The sequence below is a fragment of the Muntiacus reevesi genome, chromosome 3, assembly GCF_963930625.1.
Source record: "Muntiacus reevesi chromosome 3, mMunRee1.1, whole genome shotgun sequence".
Classification (NCBI taxonomy): Eukaryota; Metazoa; Chordata; class Mammalia; order Artiodactyla; family Cervidae; genus Muntiacus; species Muntiacus reevesi.
Window position 1 is genome coordinate 76,574,253 of NC_089251.1, and position 19,525 is coordinate 76,593,777.

General features: G+C 36.6%; 1 protein-coding gene across 1 annotated transcript in view; it reads right to left on the minus strand.

Moving 5' to 3' along the window:
* Positions 1 to 836: 836 nt before the first annotated feature.
* Positions 837 to 19,525, minus strand: part of DYNC2LI1 (dynein cytoplasmic 2 light intermediate chain 1) — a 38,129-nt gene continuing 19,440 nt past the window's right edge. Inside the window, exons 6-13 of the mRNA XM_065929361.1 lie at positions 17,141 to 17,327; positions 16,162 to 16,230; positions 15,480 to 15,557; positions 11,844 to 11,920; positions 11,264 to 11,334; positions 6,772 to 6,869; positions 6,052 to 6,144; positions 837 to 1,131 (exon numbers count right to left, since the gene is read on the minus strand). Coding sequence (XP_065785433.1) covers positions 1,069 to 1,131; positions 6,052 to 6,144; positions 6,772 to 6,869; positions 11,264 to 11,334; positions 11,844 to 11,920; positions 15,480 to 15,557; positions 16,162 to 16,230; positions 17,141 to 17,327 — 736 coding nt within the window. The 3' untranslated portion in view covers positions 837 to 1,068. The remainder of the gene's footprint in view (positions 1,132 to 6,051; positions 6,145 to 6,771; positions 6,870 to 11,263; positions 11,335 to 11,843; positions 11,921 to 15,479; positions 15,558 to 16,161; positions 16,231 to 17,140; positions 17,328 to 19,525) is intronic.

Below are 19,525 nucleotides of genomic sequence, written 5' to 3' on the forward strand. Positions count from 1 at the left end.
GCCCCCAAACAATGACGCCTGGCCTCTAAGATGGTCTGGGCTTCCTCCATGTACACCCTCAGTTGTGGTCACACTAGATTCCAGCACCATCTCCCAGGCTGTTTCTGCACAGCCAATCTTGTCCTGTCTCCAGGTCTGATCTCTGAAGCCTGAGTTCTAACACCTCCCCTGTCCACACTGGCAGACCTGTGTTTCAGGTTGCCACCGTCACCATCTGGACAGTTTTCCTTCTACTCTGGCTGCTGCATTCTCCTTTGAGGCTCTGAAGCTCCCCTTCTGTCCCGGCAGATCTCGCTGGTGAGGGGGCTTCCCAGGGTGCAGGAACCCTTCCTCTTCCACAGCTCCCTCCCAGGGGGGTGCAGGTCCCATCCCAATTCCGTTCTCATTTTCTTTTTAATCTTTTTTTCCTATCCGGTTACCTGGAGATTTTCTCACTCTTTCAGCAGTCTGAGGTATTCTGCCATTGTTCAGTAGATATTCTGTAAGACCCCTTCCACATGTAGATGTATTTTTGCATTTGTGGGAAAAGGGGAGCTTCATGTTCTACTACTCCACCATCTGAACTGCTCCTCAGATATGTGCCTTTTAAATAAATACTTCAGATGCTTCTTGTGCCTCACCATTAATTAGAGTAAAATGATGATACCTGTGAAAGTAACCCCAATTCCGCTTTCCTACCAGACATAACTGAGAATGCCTTAGAGAAGGAATGTATCTAATATAAATGCTTATCGTTATACCTACAACTGTTACTAAATGCTCCTAATTTCATATTCCTGAAAACATAAGCAGAAACTTATAGACGCTGAACCAAGTATACACTATTTAAAAACATGTTAAAGGTAGGTCCTGAAAGATTCTTTTTATTTAAAAAATATTACATGTAATTATATGATTTTTTAAAGAGATTTAAAAGTATCTCAGCAGTTGCACTAAGACAAACAATTCCACTTTCCCTTTAATAAATTATACATCTAAACTTTCCTCCCTTATTACTGTAATATTAACTAATAAAATATTACTTGTATTTGCAAAAGAAGAAATAGGTTACTTTACGTTGAATTAGGTTCAGGAATCAAGTTCAATTTGTTTCCAAGACTTGGAAGAACTTCTTTTGTACTGTTCCAGTTCCTAAAACAAAAACATGTTTTACTAGTAAAAAACTTTAAAATTTTAACTAGGAGCCTTAAAACTGCCTTAGCACTTTTGGGGTGTAACAGTGTATCCTTTATAAAAGTATTATCACTCTCAAAATTTCTTGACAACCACTTTATAAATGACTGTACTTGGGATGTATTTTCTAGAAATGTAGTCTTCAGAGTTTCTATGTAGCCTAAGCAGCACTTGGAGATGAATTAAAATTTTAGACAAAATTATATTCTAAATAGTGCATACAAACTGTCTTTCAAGTAACAAAATTAGGCATTGTTATATGCATGCTTTGGGCTTCCCTGGTGACTCAGCTGGTATAGATTACACCTGCAACGCAGGAGGCCTGGGTTTGATGGCTGGATTGGGAGATCCCTTGGAGAAGGGACAGCTACCCACTCCAGTATTCTGGCTTGAAGAATTCCATGGACTGTATAGTCCATGGGGTCACAAAGAGTCAGACATGACTGAGTGACTTTCACATTCATGCATGCTTTAAGAATATAAAAATGATCTTATTTTCAAACATTTGCTGTTCAACTTTTGTCAAATTGTGGTTGAAGTTAGCAAAGTATCAATATTTAAAATGTACATATCCTTTGACCCAGTGATTATATCTTTAGAAATTCATCCTATAGCACAATAGAGAAGAGCAGAAGGATATTCACTGGACTGTCTATTGGCATGCATTTGGAAATGGCTTAGATATCTCACAGTAAGGATTGATTAAAGACCTCAGTGCTCACTGACACCTAACTTTGTAGGCAGCCAACAAAAATAATAGTGTTGTATGTGCCAAGGAGAAAGGCAACTAGGTGGAGAGAGGGCAGGACACTTCCATTTTCTATAGTATATACTTCTATGTCTTGATTTTTTTCACCATGAGAATATGTTACTTTTATAATTCATAAAACAAAGATAAACTTTAGCGGAGATGGGAAAACCTACATGAGACAACTAACATGCAAAAGGGACAATCTACGGGGATTGTCTCTTGGCTTCTTACATACTGTTCAGTGTCTAAGTGTACAAAGTGTATCATTGTTTCAGATAAGCAAAAAATGGTTACTCTGCAAGATAAGGCAATCCCTGCCCTTTGCCTAATGTAACTGAAGTTCATAGTTGCTAGGAAAAGAAAACTGCATTCTCATTTTCAGAAAAATGGCAGATGATCTCTTTTGTACATATCTTCTAAGTTATTAAAATTTAAATGTTGAAAGTTTCAAAACACTATGACTTTGAAGAAATTTTTTTTTCCATAGTATTAACTCCAAAGTAGTCTTTATAGCTTGGTTTATTTTTAATGACATTAACTCAGTTCACCAGTTATCTTACCTGTAACTTATGGTTTCAAGGATTGTTAGCTCATAAAGAATAAACAATAATCAATTATCACAAACTTTGCCTTTAATTGGAAGTGCTGAATTATTATTATTATTTTTTTTAACAATGGTAATGGTGAGGGCATTGCTTTGAGATTCTGTGCTAGTAGTTTCTCCTTCTGTAAGCTGTAAAGTGACAGAACTGGGCTGGTCCCCCAGCCATGCCAGGAGGAGGATGGAGAGTAACTGGTGTGATATAGAACTCGCTGTGTTCACTAGGTCTTTAGTACTGCTCTCATGCGACCTCAACATTATATGATGATGTTTTAATGGAATAACAACTAAGAGGGCTCTCTTTACACTACAGTTCTTCATGGCCACTCTAGAGTCACTTTAAAATAGAAAGCAAAACCAAAAGGGGTTTCCACCCTGCTTCTTAAAAGCTTCTAAAGTTTCCAAATATAAATATATATAATGCTTAAAACACCATCTTCAATAGAGGACACTAAAAAAACATTCCCCCCCAACATGTAAATCAATCAGTGTGTATCTGTGTTTAAATTATAGGCCTAGGGATTATAAATGAGTGCTTTGAAAACAGGGATTCAAAATGTATATGTATGGTTGAACCAAGAAGACCTTAAAAATAACTGTTTACCCAAACCTTTTCACTTTTTTTTTTGCTTTGATAATAAAAATATAGAAAAGAGGTGGAAGGGTTCAGCAAGTGCTTTCTATACTTGACTCCCTTAAAATCAGGAGTGCTTTAAAACTGGAAGACTTCTAAAAAATAGTTAATACCAAGGAACTATTTTCTGGTGCCCATGTGAAGTCTGACAAAAGAGAGCTAATTAGGAAAGACATTTAGTCTGCAGAAAAGGTGAAAAGGGGTCGTAAGGTTGATCCTCAAACCAGGGGGGACTACTTTCAGTCTCTGTGAGGATCTTCATGCATCAGTGGGGACTAGGAGCAAAAGGGATTCTGGACAGTGATCATAAATGACATGTTCTACTACCAAGGACTTACAATAAGGCATTATGGAGTACTGTGTCTCAGTGCCTCCCCCTCTGGCAGGATAATGTAACAGAAGTATGGTTTAAGTGAAGTGTGGTTTAAAGGGACACAGCTTTCTTGCCTGATGATTCTACATGACGTGGGCTTTTTTAAAGGCTCAGTATTAGAGGAACTGAACAGGACTCATGAATTAGCCTATCTTAGAAGTGGCGTGCTCTGATTTCACTGCCAAAGCTTAAGGGTACCAAACTTTTTGTTTGATGCCTGATTATTTAAGCCACTAATAATGAGACTTGGGGATGGGAGGGAGTCAAATGGAGGATCAGACAGGCCCAGGGCCAGCCCTCCACTCATATGCAACTGGATTATTTTCAGTGAAACAGGATGTCATCTTTCTTCCTAAGAAGTACAAGAATCAGTAACTATTTGGGTTAAAGGTATGCAGACACATTGTACATAGTATAGACATCAAGTATTTACCAGTTGCTTTTAGGTAGGGACATAATTTTGTGTGATTATGGAAAATCTTGAGTGAGACTTTTCTTTTAGATGGATATTCTTCTTCTTCTAATAGGCAAATCAAATCTAAAGATTATAATGCTATTTTCACTGAAAAATGTTAGTGTAGCAATAATCATATCAAAAGATCACGAAGGCAGTGTTTTTAGAAAGAGCTGTAGACTAGATTTTCACCTAAGACAGATGAATTCTTTTATAGGCTGTGTTAATAAAAGTGGCATTGCCTATCTTGCCCATATAAAAAATGAAAATGTATGTTAAATGTTTAGTAGGAAATAGGGGTTTTTCAAAATTAATCTACAGAGAGTTTTCTCACACATAAATCAGCTTCTGTGTTTATCAGTAGACAACTGGAAACAATGTAAGGCCCTGAAATGGCTTTGGAAGAACATGAAATAATATATGAAGTTTTGGATATTAGAATGCCAAAATTTGGAAGTGAACATCTATAAAATAATTGAGTATCAACTGCTAATCATTAGCATAACTTTTAAAGCAGAGGTGGGTAGTACATATGCAAACTAAAATCAATTCATCTACTAAAATACCATGAATGAAACTGCTTTAGAGGCAAAATTAGGACATCATAACTTTTCAAGTGAGTCTAAAAAAAAATCTGTCCAGAGAATGTGGTAATTAGTGAGGTACAAGGGAAGAATGATACAGGTGTTATGGGGCTACTTTCCAGTTCTACTCAAAACTCATATGGTTTCAGGTCAGTTAGGGAAGATGGATTTGAATGTGGAACCTTAAGATGCTCAGAAATACTCTTGCCCTTTAATAATAAATATATAAAAGGGATCATTGTATAATATAAACAGATAATCTTATCAACAATGGCAGTTAGTCACTAACTCCTAGATAAATATTAATTCAGAGATGACTTCCAACTAATCTCTATAGCCAAGCTGCAAAACACAGTAAGGGTTACATGGGGTCATTTTAGTGTTCCTGCGACATGCCTCTCACTTTGCGACAGCTACAACACCCTCTAAATATTCATGACATGTTTTTCAGAAGTCTTCTGTACTTAAAATGTTTTGCTTACTTATTCTAGGGCCCCAGAAGGTGAAAGGCAACTGCAGAGAAAAAGACCCTGGTCCCTGCTCACAGTGGGTGGTTGTGTTCAGCTTATCCTAGCAACAATTACATAGCCCTACAAATCCCACCTGAGAGGTGGTCAGGGCATTCCATTTACTGTGCTTATTTATATAAGGTTATATTCTTCACAATGACTCATTTTATCAAACTAAAAGGAGATCTGGGAAAATCGCAATATTGGGTCATGATAAAAATTTACCAACTCTTACATTCTTATATCAGGCTGTGTATCACAAATGATGCTATATGGGCACATATATGGAAAGCAGGCTCCACTTTTAATCACTTTCCTGAGAGTTCCTGGGTTTTGTCAACTGTGTGCTTCCAGATTAGGCAGTCCTTAATCTTTCTGATCTAAGAAAAGTATGTGTGCTGCTGTGCTTCGTCGCTCAGTCGTGTCCATCTCTTTGCAATCCCGTGGACTGTACCTGCCAGGTTCCTCTGTCCGTGGGGATTCTTCAGGCAAGAACACTGGAGTGCGTTGCCACGCCCTCCTTCAGGGGATCTTCCCAACTCAGGGATCGAACCCAGGTCTGCCGCATTGCAGGCAGATTCTTTACCGTCTCAGCCACCAAGAAAAGTATGGATATATCTAAATGTCCTAATAAAAAACAAAACCTTCTAAATTTCCCCACAAATAAAAGAATATTATGGAAGTGTCTTCCCAACAGCGAGGTAAGAATCACTACCCATCTTCAACATAAAGTATACTGGAAAGTCCAAAAAGCATATGTGAACACTATGTCATCTCTGGGTGGTAGAATGTTATGTGATCTTTAGTTCCTCCTTTATGCATATCAGAATTTATATCTATATATAGTGAAGATATACTATGTAAATAATTTTGAAAGGAAAAAGTTAAGTAAATAAGTTGAGAAAAACTTATGGAATTCTAAGGATATTTCTGTGATAAAACTCAAGATGAAATAAATGTTTAGGATAATACCTGATCCTTCTGAATTCTCATCTCATCAACTTCACTTTCAGCATACTGAGGATCTTGTGCAGGGTCCTTGACATCTTTTAGTGTGTTGATACTCTGAAATCACAATTTGTTAAGTCATTTCATGCCCATAACCAAAAACTTTCAATGACCATCATCCACCTCACAAGCCAAGTTCCTGTCTCTTGGGCAGCCAGTGAAGGCTGATCTTTTGAGCCTTCATCACCACTGAAGGCCAATTCAAATTCCCCAGGTTCTCTCTCCCTCTTGGATGCTGTTTCTCCCTTCTCTAACAACCAGAAAGAGCTCTGTTTGGAAGCAGAGTGAGAAAAATGTCTTACCCATTGTTTCAGCCCCATGGGGTCAGACATACAGTAGATTTTAAGCAAGTGTTTAATTGATTTGAGCATGTAAGTAGAAAACAAAGTTACTATAATAGGCCTGTTTGAACATTTCCCCAATAACTGATGAATAACAGCAAAAGCGAAAAGGCGAAAGTCGATCAGTCATGTCCGACTCTTTGCAGCCCCATGGACTATTCAGTTCATGGAATACTCCAGGAGTGGGTAGCCTTTTCCTTCTCCAGGGGATCTTCCCAGCCCAGGGATCGAGCCCAGGTCTCCCGCATTGCAGGCGAATTCTTTACCAGGTGAGTCACAAGGGGAAGCCCAACTGTTGAACAGTGCTGAAAATTCTTGCTTTAAAAGAATGAGAAATAGATACCTTTGGTGGAAAGAGCTTTTCATACACTTTTTTCCACAGTTCCATTGGTGAACGGGCATGAAACTTTCCAATGTCATTATCAGGAAGAGGAGGAGATCCTAAAATTGGAAGTTTTAATTCAAATGACTGCATTGACTAGAACATTATCAACTCTTACTATCAATAAAACAGATGATACTTAAATCTCAGATCACTCATTTCCTTTTCTTCTATAATCACTGTTAATATTTACCTCAACCCAGTGTTAACAAGGCCACTGGGACAGATTCTAGTACCAGAGGGAGAGGAGACAGAATAATGAGTAAATTGTAATTCTCTTTCCATGCACTTAAGTAGATGCTCAGGAAAAATAGAAAATATGACATTCTCATGTGCTTGTGAATGTTTAAGGAAACAGATGTTCTTATGTGCTCTTGAATAGAATGCAAATTGCGACAGCTATACTGGAGGGTAATATGGCACTAGTAAATACTATGAAAATACCAAAAAAATAATATCCTATTAACCAGAAATTCTAGTTTTGAGTGTTTACCTTAGAAACACCTGCATACATGCATTAAGGGTTTCACAGAGCTGCATTATTTGTATTAGTGAAAAAATGGCCACAGCGGAAATGTCCATCAATAGAGGTAGAGTGAACTAAATTACTATGCATAGCCATGCTCTGTAACACTATCCAGCAGTCAAAGTTCCAAAGAGACTTATATGTAGCATTAATATGGAGAAAGCACTAAGGTGTATTGAGTAAAAAAGGAAAACTTCAAAGTGACACAGAATAATACAATCGTATTAAAACAGTTTTTTTCTATACCACATTCACATGGAAAATGGAATATTAAACTTGATCGTGTATGTACTATTTCAAGATTTATAAGTAGAATGTCTTTATGCATTGCCTGTATAATTTAAAAATTAACATGAAAAATTTGAAAATACACTGCCACTTCTTGGCCATTTTCAATGCATAGTCTGAGATTTCTCATTCTTTCTATTCTAGCATCTAGATTGTTCACTGTTTCACTCTATCTTTCAGGGCCTCCTTACCACTTTGGTGGGTAAGATAGTGATCAAATCCACCAATCCTATTCAGATTTCCCAAATTTCTTCCTTGTCCTCACTTGTGTGTGTGTGTATTAGGTTGTACACAATTTTATCACCTTTGTAGGTTCATGTATCCACTACCACAGTCAAGACACTGAACAGCTTCATTCCCAGAAGGATCCCTTGTGTTGCCCTTTTATAACCAAACCCACCTTCTTCTCGCTCCCTCTCCCTCCCTCCCTCCCCACCTACAGTTCTGTCCCTAACCTCTGACAACCATTAATCTTTCCTACATTTCTAAAATTTCTTCATTCCAGAACTTTATATAAATAGAATTATATGTAACATTTTCTGATTGGCTTTTAAAATTCAGTATAATTCTCTGGAGAGTAACCCAAGTTGCTGTATATATCAATATTTTGTTCCTTTTTATTGGTGAGTAGTAAGTATTCCATGGTATGGATATACCACAGTTTATCCATTTACCTGCTGAATGATGTTTGGGTTGTTTCCACTTTTGGGCTATTACAAATAAAGATATCATGAACATTTATGTACAGATTTTATGTGAACATACATTTTCATTTCTCTCAAATGTCAAATAGTGCAATTTCTAGGTCATATGGTAGCTGCATGATTAGTTTTATAAGAAACCATCAAACTGTTTTCAAGAGTGGTTGACCAGCTGCTATGGAGGCTCCTTAAAAAACTAAAAATAGAGTTATCATAGGACCCTGCAATCCCACTCCTGGGCATTTATCTGGAGAAAAACATGATCTGAAAGGACACATGCACCCCAGCATTCACTGCAGCACTGTTCACAATAGCCAAGACATGGAAGTAACCTAATGTCCATCAAACGAGGAATGGTTAAAGATATCGTGTGTGTGTGTGTGTGTGTGTGTGTGTGTGTGTATACACACACAATGGAATATTACTCAGCCACTAAAAAGAATGGCATTTGCAGCAACATGGATGGACCTAGAGAGTATTGTCATACTGAGTAAAGTAAGAGAAGGAGAAATATTGTATGATATCCCGTATATGTGGAATCTAAAAATAAATAATGCAAAAAAAAAAATAAATAAATAATGCAAATGAACTTACAAAACAGAAAGAGACTCACAGACTTAGAGAATGAACTTACAATTGCAGGGGGAAAGGGACAGTTAGGGAGTTTGGGAAGGTCATGTACACACTGCTATATTTAAAATGGATAACCAACAAGGACCTATTGTATAGCACATGAAACTCTGCTCAATGTCATGTGGCAGCATGGATGGGAGGGGGTTTGGGGGAGAACGGATACATGTATATGTATGGCTGAGTCCCTTCACCGTTCACCTGAAGCTATCACAACATTATTAGTCAGCTATGCTCCAATACAAAATGTATGTTAATGTATGTTAAGTCACTTCAGTCATGTCCAACTCGTTGTGACGCCATGGACTGTAGCCCACCAGGCTCCTCTGTCCATGGGATTTTCCAGGAAAGAATAATGGAGTGGGTTGTCATGCCCTCCTCCAGAATGTGAAATAAAAAATTCAAAAGAAAAAAAAAGAGTGGCTATTTTACATTCCCACCAGCAATGTATTTGTGATCCAATTGCTTCACATCCCCTCACCATGTAGGTTCAATTTGCATTTCCTTCATGCAATGATATTAAATATCTTTTCACATGCTTATTTGCCATTATTATATATCCTTAGTGAAATATCTGGCCATATCTTTTACATATTTTCTAATTGGATTTTTTTTTTACTGTTATATATTCAAGATACTAGTCCTTTGTAAAGCATGTAGTTCAAAATTTCTCCCAGATTGTAGCATATCTTTTTATTTTTTTCACATGGGCTTTTAAGAGCAAAAGTTTTTAACTTTGATGAGGTTCAAGCTCCATAATTTTTTAAATTCAGTATTTTTCGACCCTTTTCTGACCTCCAACTACTTACAGGGGCAAAAGATTTCCATCAGCATTTCTATCATTCCACACAGTGATTCTCACTGCTAATGAAATTAAGTTGGCAATTATAATTATAAAAATCAGTCTTTATAATCACTCATTAACACTTCTGTTCTTTTCATTCCAATTCAATCTATAATCTCATGACAAAGATCTCTACATTTGAAGTCAACTTCAGCATGTAAGAGTAATTGGGGGTGGGAAAAAAGAAAACCACTGTCCATTAGTGTTAAAACCAAACTATGCCAACCCCAGAGTACAGAGTTGCTAGGCCCCAAAATCTCTACAATGAAATTACTTCTGTGAGAAGACAGGGAGCTTGATCATATAAACTCTTTTTTTTTTTTTCTGGATTTTTTTTTTTTTCCTTTCCTCCCCTTGGCTGCTCTCAGGCTTGGAGAAAAACCTTGAAGCATTACAGGCCTCTGCTGCTCAAATCCTCCTCCACATCCGACCCTCCCCTTTTCCTAATGTTTCTCCAGCAAGCCCAGCGCCCACTGAAGAACGTAAATTAGTGCCTAGTAATTGGTACAAAGGCATTTTCTGTTTCTATGCAACAGATGCAAAAAGGAGGGGCAAAGGGAAGGAAAAAACCCCACAGATGGTTTAAAAGGGAGAGAAATGGGATCCTCTTCAGTGGTCTTTGAGCAGCCCTTCGCTCCGCCCTACTTTTTGCTGGGAAGTTAGTAACAGGCCTAAGCCCAACTCAGAGCGCTTGGTGGCAGCTGTTAGTATCAAAAGAATAGAATTTGGAGGTTGGAAGTGACCTTGAGAGGTCATCGCATCCCTCATTTTGTCTGTAAAAAAGTACACTTTTTCACACTTTCAGATGGACAGGGATTTTTTCGTAGAAGCAGTGGGGGGCTATGGAGGGTTTGGAAAAACAGGACCAAGGCTGGCTCTCTGCCTTAGCAGGCTCCTGGAGCCTCAGCTTGCTCAGCAACACAGTGAGTCCATATAAACTCTTGAAATTTCTTTTGCTTCGTGAGTCTAGGGATAAGTATAGGAAGCATCCCATTAGATGAAGTATTTACATAACAATTAAGGCATACCTAGTTAATGCAACTGTTCTTTTTGAGTTATTCCAACACTTGAATCTCTTATATTTTTCATCATTGCTTATAATATATATAGCTTTGAACTTCCTGACTACTTTATCCTTCTGATCTTCTTCTAAACCCAAGGAGCTAAAATTTAAAAGTACCTAGAAATCAGTGAGGGAAAGAAAGTAGATGCAAATTTTTTTAGTGGTATTGAGATCAGAAATCAGTTGCTCATGTGCCAACATCCCTTTCATCACAAATATGTCAATGTGATGCATTCTGCATCAATACAATGTATACAAATAAATACACAAGACATAACAGTAACAATGAAACCAGAAATGGTGGTTAGGGTTGGGAGATGTTGGAGATGAAGTGAACAGGCAGTAGGATAAAATCAATAAGCAATTAAAATAAATGGAACAATCTTAATAAGTTCACCAACCTATCTGACTTAAAGAATCCAATCCTGCTGTGATAAACAGAGGTTTATTCTGATCCACACATATTGATTTGCTACATGGATAAGAAGAAAAAAGAATCTAATTTAGTTTAGCAATCAAATATCCTGCCATTCCCTACTGTACATACAAGAGCCAAGTTTTATATCTAGCCTCTATGAGAGCATTTCTCAAAATGAATGATTATTAACATAACCGATTCAAAAAATAAAGTATAGAGCTAATAAAGGTATTATAGGAGAAAAAAAAGACCCAAACTACCTCAAATCAAAACCAAGAAAGATAGCAAGGTTAAGAAAAATTCTAAGTAACAGGATCAAGGAAACAAGTATAATAGTATGATTATTTTATTCTAGTTTCCAACTATTATATAACATTTTAGTTGTAAAATATGATAAATATTTAAACAATATAAGAAGCAAGAGATAATATGAAATTATCTAAGAACAGTCATCTGAGGCATTTTTCCCAGTCAAGAAACAAGAGACTTGTGAGAACAATAATCAGATGAGAGAACACCAAAAAAAAAAAGTAAAAAGATATTAACAAATATTTTAATGGTACCTTTTGTCGATGCCAAATGCCAATTGGTTAATAACTCCACGTATTTTTAGTAATAGAGCTTCTGATTTACTGGTAAACTAAAAAGAAAAAAATCAGGACAATAAGTTACATGCTGGTTTTCAAGTCACAGAAAGAGGTAAAATAAACATGGCTTTCAACAAGTACAGACTGCAGAGAGAATTACTATTTATCTGCCCAACAAAATCTTGTGTTTGAGTAAGCAAAACAAAACCTGAATAAAGGAAAAGAAAGAAATCTTGATAAATTTGTTTTAATTCTTCAAATTTCATGAGTGCATAATATATTTATTGTATGGACTTGTGTTTATGCACTAATCATTTCAGCTACTCTCACAAATGGACCGTAAGCATTACCAAAATGCAATCTGGTTGGTTAAAAAATAGGAGGTATGTATCATAAATAACTTTTCCATCCAAAGGCATACTGCTGTCTTCAAAGCAGTTAATGTGGGATCTGCAGACTAGTCTAACAATAGTGATACTCACTAAAACAACTTTAAAACTGCTCTTCAGGTTTGCCTTTAGAGTTTGCAAAGTAAGCTACTGACTATTCTCAGTGGTGGTCTATAACGAAGTGAACATAACCAGAATATTTTAGAAGAATGAAACTGCATGGGTACTATTAATCATTAAGCCGAGAAACCAGATGAAAACCAGGACATATGGTTACCCTACAAAACCTTTTAAGACTAATTTTGAATGTCTGGAAATACCAAGGTCACCCAGCCAAATCAGAATGACTAAGATGTATGAAAGTAGGAAAAACAATCTTGAACCAAAATGAAATGTAATTATAAGGTAAAGAGATCAGTGTTCAGGATAAGATTCGTTCAAGACCTGGGTTTGATCCCTGGGTTGGGAAGATCCCCTGGAGAAGGGAAAGGCTACTCACTCCAGTATTCTGGCCTGAAGAATTCCACAGTCCATGGAGGGTCGCAAAGAGCCACACAACTGAGCGACTTTCACTTTTACTTTTCAGATTAAGAACAGGCTCCCAGGGAAAGGGCTTCCCTGGTGGCTCAAACCTGGGTTCAACTCCTGGATTGGAAGATCTTCTGGAGAAGGGAATGGCAACCCACTCCAGTATCCTTGTCTGGAAAATTTCATGGACAGAGGAACCTGGCAGGCTACAGTCCATGGGATCGGAAAGAGTTGGACACGACTGAGTGACTAACACTTAACTTCGCAGGGGGAAACTATTCAAGGGAGAACACTCATGTGAATATACAAGATTTGATACATTTTAAAAATTGAAACAATTTTATGCTTCTATTGAGACAATATTCTAATATGAAAACCTCAGTTGAATTTTAAAAACACAACTTTTTTATCATCATCATTGTATTCTCTCTTACGTTCCCTATATGGTGAGGAAAAAAACCTCATCACAAGTGTATTTCATAGGACTGCAGGACTGGGAGGACATGAGAAGTTTTTCTAACTCAACCCCATCCCCACCCCTATCTGCTGCATCAATTGCCTTGAAAACATCCTCCACAAATATATGTAGAGTTCTACTTATGAACTCAATGCCTGGGAATTCATGATCTCCAAAAGCAACTCATTCCATTTTCAGATAATGGCAGTATTAGAAATTTTTTTCTTAATTTGAACTAAACCCCACTGATTCCTTGTTCTTGACTCTAAGAAAACATACATTTAACCCCTTTCCCATGGATCTGTCCTTCAAATACTTAGAGACTATTATCACATTCCAAATGCCAGAATATAATTTTATGCTGTTCCTCATATATCATAATTTTAAGTTCCCTTCCATCCTGGGGGCTCGCCACTGAATCTGGTCCTACTTACCAATGTTTTTCTCTTTTTTGTTTTTATTGACTTGATTAGATTGCTCATATTACTGAATCAGTATTCTTGACTGAAATATAAAGGATAAACTATGTTTAAAAAAAAAAAACAAAAACTGCTGCATATCATTGAACCTTGGAAAGCAGTAAGTACCAAAGTCTGGACTCTAGGGTCACAGCGGAAGTGAAACTGAAAGGTGGGGCTTTGTTAGCTCTGGCCGCTCTCTTCTTGATTTGGGAAGCTAGAAAAGCTGTATGGTTTCCATGGTGGTCCATAGTGCTCTTCTAAACCCAACCTCTGATTTACTGAGAGCTGAAATGAAAGATTCTCAGATCCTTTCCCTCGTTCCTGAACTTCTAGGGTCTTGTGAGCCATGATTAATTGCAGGTCTGCTGTGGCCTGGGTTGATCTGAGTTCACCTATTATTACATTCTTACTGATAAGACCAGACTGGGCACTGATGGATCATCAAGTGTGATCTGTTTCTAAACAAAGAGAGGGATTTTCCTCAGCTAACTAAACAGAAGTAAATGTGGAGCTTTATCTAGAAGCGAAAGTAAGAAACTACAAGATCCATGGTCTTTGCTTCTGTACTTTGAATTCTCCATATCTTTGCAAAACAGTAAAAAATATTTCCATGGTTGCCAAGGCAGAGTAGACAGGGTGAGGGAAAGTTGGATTGCAAGTTTGGGAATAGCAGATGCAAACTATTATATACAGAATGGATAAACAAGGTCCTGTTGTGTAGCACAGGGAACTATATTCACTATCCTGTAATAAACCATAATGGGAAAAAATATGAAAAATAATTTTTTAAAAAAGAATATTTCCAAAATACTTTGTCAACCTAATATGCAAGTAGGTAGATACAGTACAAACATAAACGGTAATGATTTTTAAGAAAATACATAATAAAATGTATTTGGAGTATTCTGGAAAGTATAAGAATTTTAAATACAGATCATACTTACTACTTTCAGCCTTAATAACTAGCCATGAAAGCTGGGGACTAGGCCATGCTGTCTATAGGTTCCTCTGAGCACTTTGATTTAGAGGGCAAAAGACAGCATTCAAATGGGAGGAATTTTTTTAAAAATAAAAATGCTTTTATATTTTATTGCATTAGAGGATATCTCACAACATTTGGTCCTGCTGTGGAAGATAATGTTAACAGTTACAAGAACCAGCCTTTATTGAGATTTGTGTCAGGCCCTGTGCTAAGGGTTTCAGGTTTATTCCTGCTACTAACCCTCACAACAACCCTATGAAGGTAGGACTGTTTTTGTCCATTTTACCCTGGAGGAGACTAAGGCTTCAGTGAGGTTAAGTGCCTTATCTGAGACCCTATATCTAGTAAATGGTTGCCCTGAGATTTGAATCCAGGCAGCATGACTCCCAAGTTCATTATTTTTAACCTCTACAACAAATAGCATTTTTAAAGCTTTTTTTGAAAAAAAAGAAAAGTTAGTCTTTTTTCTTTTAAGTGAATATAGATTCTAATTCTTAAAGGAAAATTAAAAGATGAATAGATAAATAACCAATTTACCTCTAAGACAATGGGGATTTATGGCTATTAAAAATGTAGAACTTTCACTTCAAGGAAATGGTAGGCTATCTAGCAATGTGTGTTCCAGAAATACATTATAAAAGCTCTGAGCAAGAGGCTTTGAGGGCAATGGGAATGGAAAGGAGAGAATGACATGCATTAGTAAAAGCATCCACATTCATTATTGTGCACCAAGCTGGTAATCTTTCCAAATTTGTTACTGTCTGTTCAAACCCAAAGGGTAGGAAACATACAAACCATTAATGATGCTCCATAATAATGTGCAACAAATCGAAGTGTCTTGCATATTACCTTCCTCTTCTCAGAGTCAAAATCCTAAAGACGTATGTTATTAAAAAGAAAAAAGTTGAAAGAACTAGTATCTGTAGCAGAGAAGTACAAATTATTAAATACAGAAATAGATTTTTTTCTTCTTTATTTTTTGAAATGTACCTTGAGTAGGATTCCATTACCTTGGCATTTGGTTCTGTAGAAGCTGAACAATAGCTGCAGCCTTCTAGAGCTACACTGTCAGATGTTTCCTTGTTTAAACACTTAGCTCAATAGAGTTTAGATACAAGCACACATTTTATCAAGTGGAATACCCCAAGGATTCTCTGACAAGCAAAGATAAGAAGAAACCAATTTTCTACTTTCTTCAATTTAAAAGTTGGGACATAAGTCCTGTCCCTTGGAGACTGGACTGGATTCAGTTTCTAAATCTTCTGCCTTATCCCCATCATGCCACTGTATTTACTGTTCTTCACTTATTTTCTCTTTCCCAACTATATTCTCTTTTCCAAAATCTTTAAGATGTGTGACTCCTTGACTTCTCCCCTGCCCTGAGTCATTTTTCTCATTTCATTATTACTTTTGTTTCTCTCCTATAAAGGCTAGGCAAGCGTGTACAACAAGCTCAACTAGAAGTGGAAGAGCTCACCTGAAAAATATCGTATTTACTTCCGATTATGACCAGAGGAATTGGAAATGGGTCAATTAATTCACGATCCTGTTAACAAACATATTTCATTGATTCACTGTAATTGTTTACTACTATGTATTCAGCAATTTCTACGACTTAGGTCATTTTAAATCTGCCCATAGTGTTAACATTGTTGGCTTGACAGAGGTTGCTCCAATATTTAATTTTTGAAGCTACATTTCTCAAGCATAAAACTAGAAGTGACAATTCCCTAAGCTACCATATTTATTCTTCATGTTCTGTTCCTTTATTTTCTTATATATTGCCTTCCTGTTTTTTTTTTAAGTTATCTGTATTAACTGTTTGTTATAATAACATTTATACTGCATATATGGGAACCATAACTATCAGTTTTGTTTGATATTCCTTTTGTAAAACACACTCATATAAACTCTGGGCAATATAAAATACCTTTCTTAGTTTTCTAGATGATGACATTTCTGATTGTACATAAAAGACTTGTGTTACCATATTGCAACCTGATAGTTTAATTATCAGATGATAAAAAGATACTGATTATGTGACAGACAACAAATGTATAGAATGACAGTAAAGGCTGTTGAACCTCTATTCCTTGCTTAAGACTGTATCCTTATCTGGTCTTTGCCAGGTGACATTTGTACAACCTGGTTTTGTATCTTCATATCACAGAGATTATAAAATCAGTATCAAACCACTACTTTAAAACTCTGTTCCTTTTGATTGGTGTAATATGCCATAACAATCACAGTAGATGTCTAACGAGAAGACATATGAAATCTTTTTCCTTGTTTTGCTCTGAGGTTTTATTAAATTGCTGTAATTTTCCAGTGAACAGGTTCATCCACATCAAGTGAATTTCAACTCATGCATAAAAACCTAAAGAAATTGTTTGTGATGTTATCTTTAACTATGTATGGGGCTAAGAATTCCAAGAATAATCCCAGCAGCAACTCACTGGATGGTCCTTCTGCACATTGCTCCACATCTTCTGTCTCATTTCAGAAGCTGCTTTAGAATTCTTCTTCCCCAGTTTCATTATCACTTTATCGACATTAAGTTTTGTGGCTTGCAACAGATTTTCCATGGTGGGCCAAAGGTCATTAGGTTTTGAAAGATCCAAAACAAGGACAATAGAAAACGTCCTAAAGAAATAAAAACATATTTCAAAAAAAAAGAAAAGAGACTCAAAATAATTACCATTTGAAACCCTACTATACTGAAATGTATTTTCTAAGAATAACACAATAAGAAAAAAAAATAGCAATTTTCTAAGAAAAATATGCTGAAATTATAGCCTTATTTATTTCAGTGCTTTTCCCTAGCGATATTTAAGTGTTAACAACCAAACTTTTTGTTTGAACTAATAATAATCCAGCCACATAATGTGCAATTGGATCCAACAGTGCCATGTTTAGATTCAGTTTTTCTATGTGTTCCAAAAAAGGGAAGCAAAAATAATAATCACAGCAGCAGCAACAATATAACAATGTGGTGAAAACATTTACTGATGGACCCTGCCTGGAGTCTACATAGCTTATTTCCTCCTAACCCAATGAGACTTCCTAGAAAATGTTACGGTGGCCATTTCATGGATTAGAAATCTGAGGCACAGACTCATATAACTAGTGAACTGTAGAGCTCGTATTTAGACCCAGAGCTACATGGTTTTCAGCTGTACCTTGCTACCTCTCTGAAAGGCCTTGCTATCTCACTCTAGGCCACCACACACCCCACCACCATGACCATATGCACACAGGCTCACGTTTAAGTATATCAAACATACATCTAAACTCAACAACAACAAACAACCCAATTTAAAAATGGGCAAAGAACTCAAATACATATTTCTGTATTTAAAGACATACTTATGGCCAATAAACACAGGAAAAGATGTCTGGTATTATCATTAGAGAAATGCAAATCAAAACCACAATGAGATACCACTTCTTGCCCATTAGGATAGCTACAATAAAAAAATAAAAAATAAAAATCCAGAAAATAGTAAGTGTTGGAAAGAATAGACAGAAATTGGAACCCTGGGACATTGCCAATGGTAATATAAAAAGCAGAGTAGACAGTGTGAAAAGCAGTACAGTGGTTCCTCAAAAAATTATAGGAGGATCCAGCAATTCCACTTCTGGGTGTTTTGGCATCAGGGACACAAACAGGTATTTGTATACCAATGTCCATATTTGTATTTGTAAACCAATGTCCATAGCAGCGTTATTCACAATTGCAAAAGAGTGGAAATGACCCAAATGTTCATCAGTGGGTTAAGAGGTAAACAAAATGTGGTATGCAAATACAATGAAATATTATTCAGCCTCAAAAAGTAAGGAAATTTTGACACATGCTACAATATGTATGAATCTTAAAGACATTGTGCTGAGTGAAATAAACTAGACCCAAAAGGATGATTTCATTTACATGAGGAAGCTAGAGTAGTCAAATCATAGAGACAGAAACTAGAATGGTAGTTGCCAAGGTTTGAAGAGGGGGAAGTAGGAAGTTATCGTTTAATGGGTACAGGTTCAATTTGGGAAGTTGAAACGCTCTGGAGAGGGATGGTGGTGATGGTGGCAAAACAATGTGAATAATACTGAATGTCACTAAACTGTACACTTAAAAATGGCTAAAATGGTGAATTTTATGTTATTTTACAATTAAAAAAATATAAACCTAGGAGTATTATAGAGAATGGTCATAAGTCTGTATAGCCATAATCATGGGTCAATATATCTTTGATCAACAGAGCAAACATTCTGCTAGCAGAAATAGCAAGGAATTATAATATATGCTGGTTATAATATAGTCAAGTTATCTGGGTTTTCCTGGTGACTCAATGCTAAAGAATCTGCCTGTTAAGGCAGGAGATGCAGGTTCAATCACTGGGCTGGGAAGATCCCCTGGTGAAGGAAATGGCAACCCACTCCAGTATTCTTGCCTGGGAAATCCCATGGAAAGAGGTGCCTGGCGGGCTGCAGTCCATGTGGTCGCAGAAGAGTTGGACAAATTAGTGACTAAACAACAATTATTTTGTTTAGTTTGAGCAAATCCGCTATTTTGTGTAAAGCAAAGCAATAGCTAAATTCTATACTATAGGTCTAAATCCAGAAAGTAGTCTTTTTAGACATTACCTAAGAGTTTCTATAAAGTTATTATGCCATTAAATTGTCTAGCCAACCATATCTTTCATTTGAATAAGCTCAGAAACAGCTCTTTTCTTAATTATAATGTGTGTGTGTGTATAGACACACACACACACACACACACACACATAAAGGAAACTAATTTTATTTTCAGAGTTTTAGCATGACTAATGTTAAAAAAAAAAGACCAT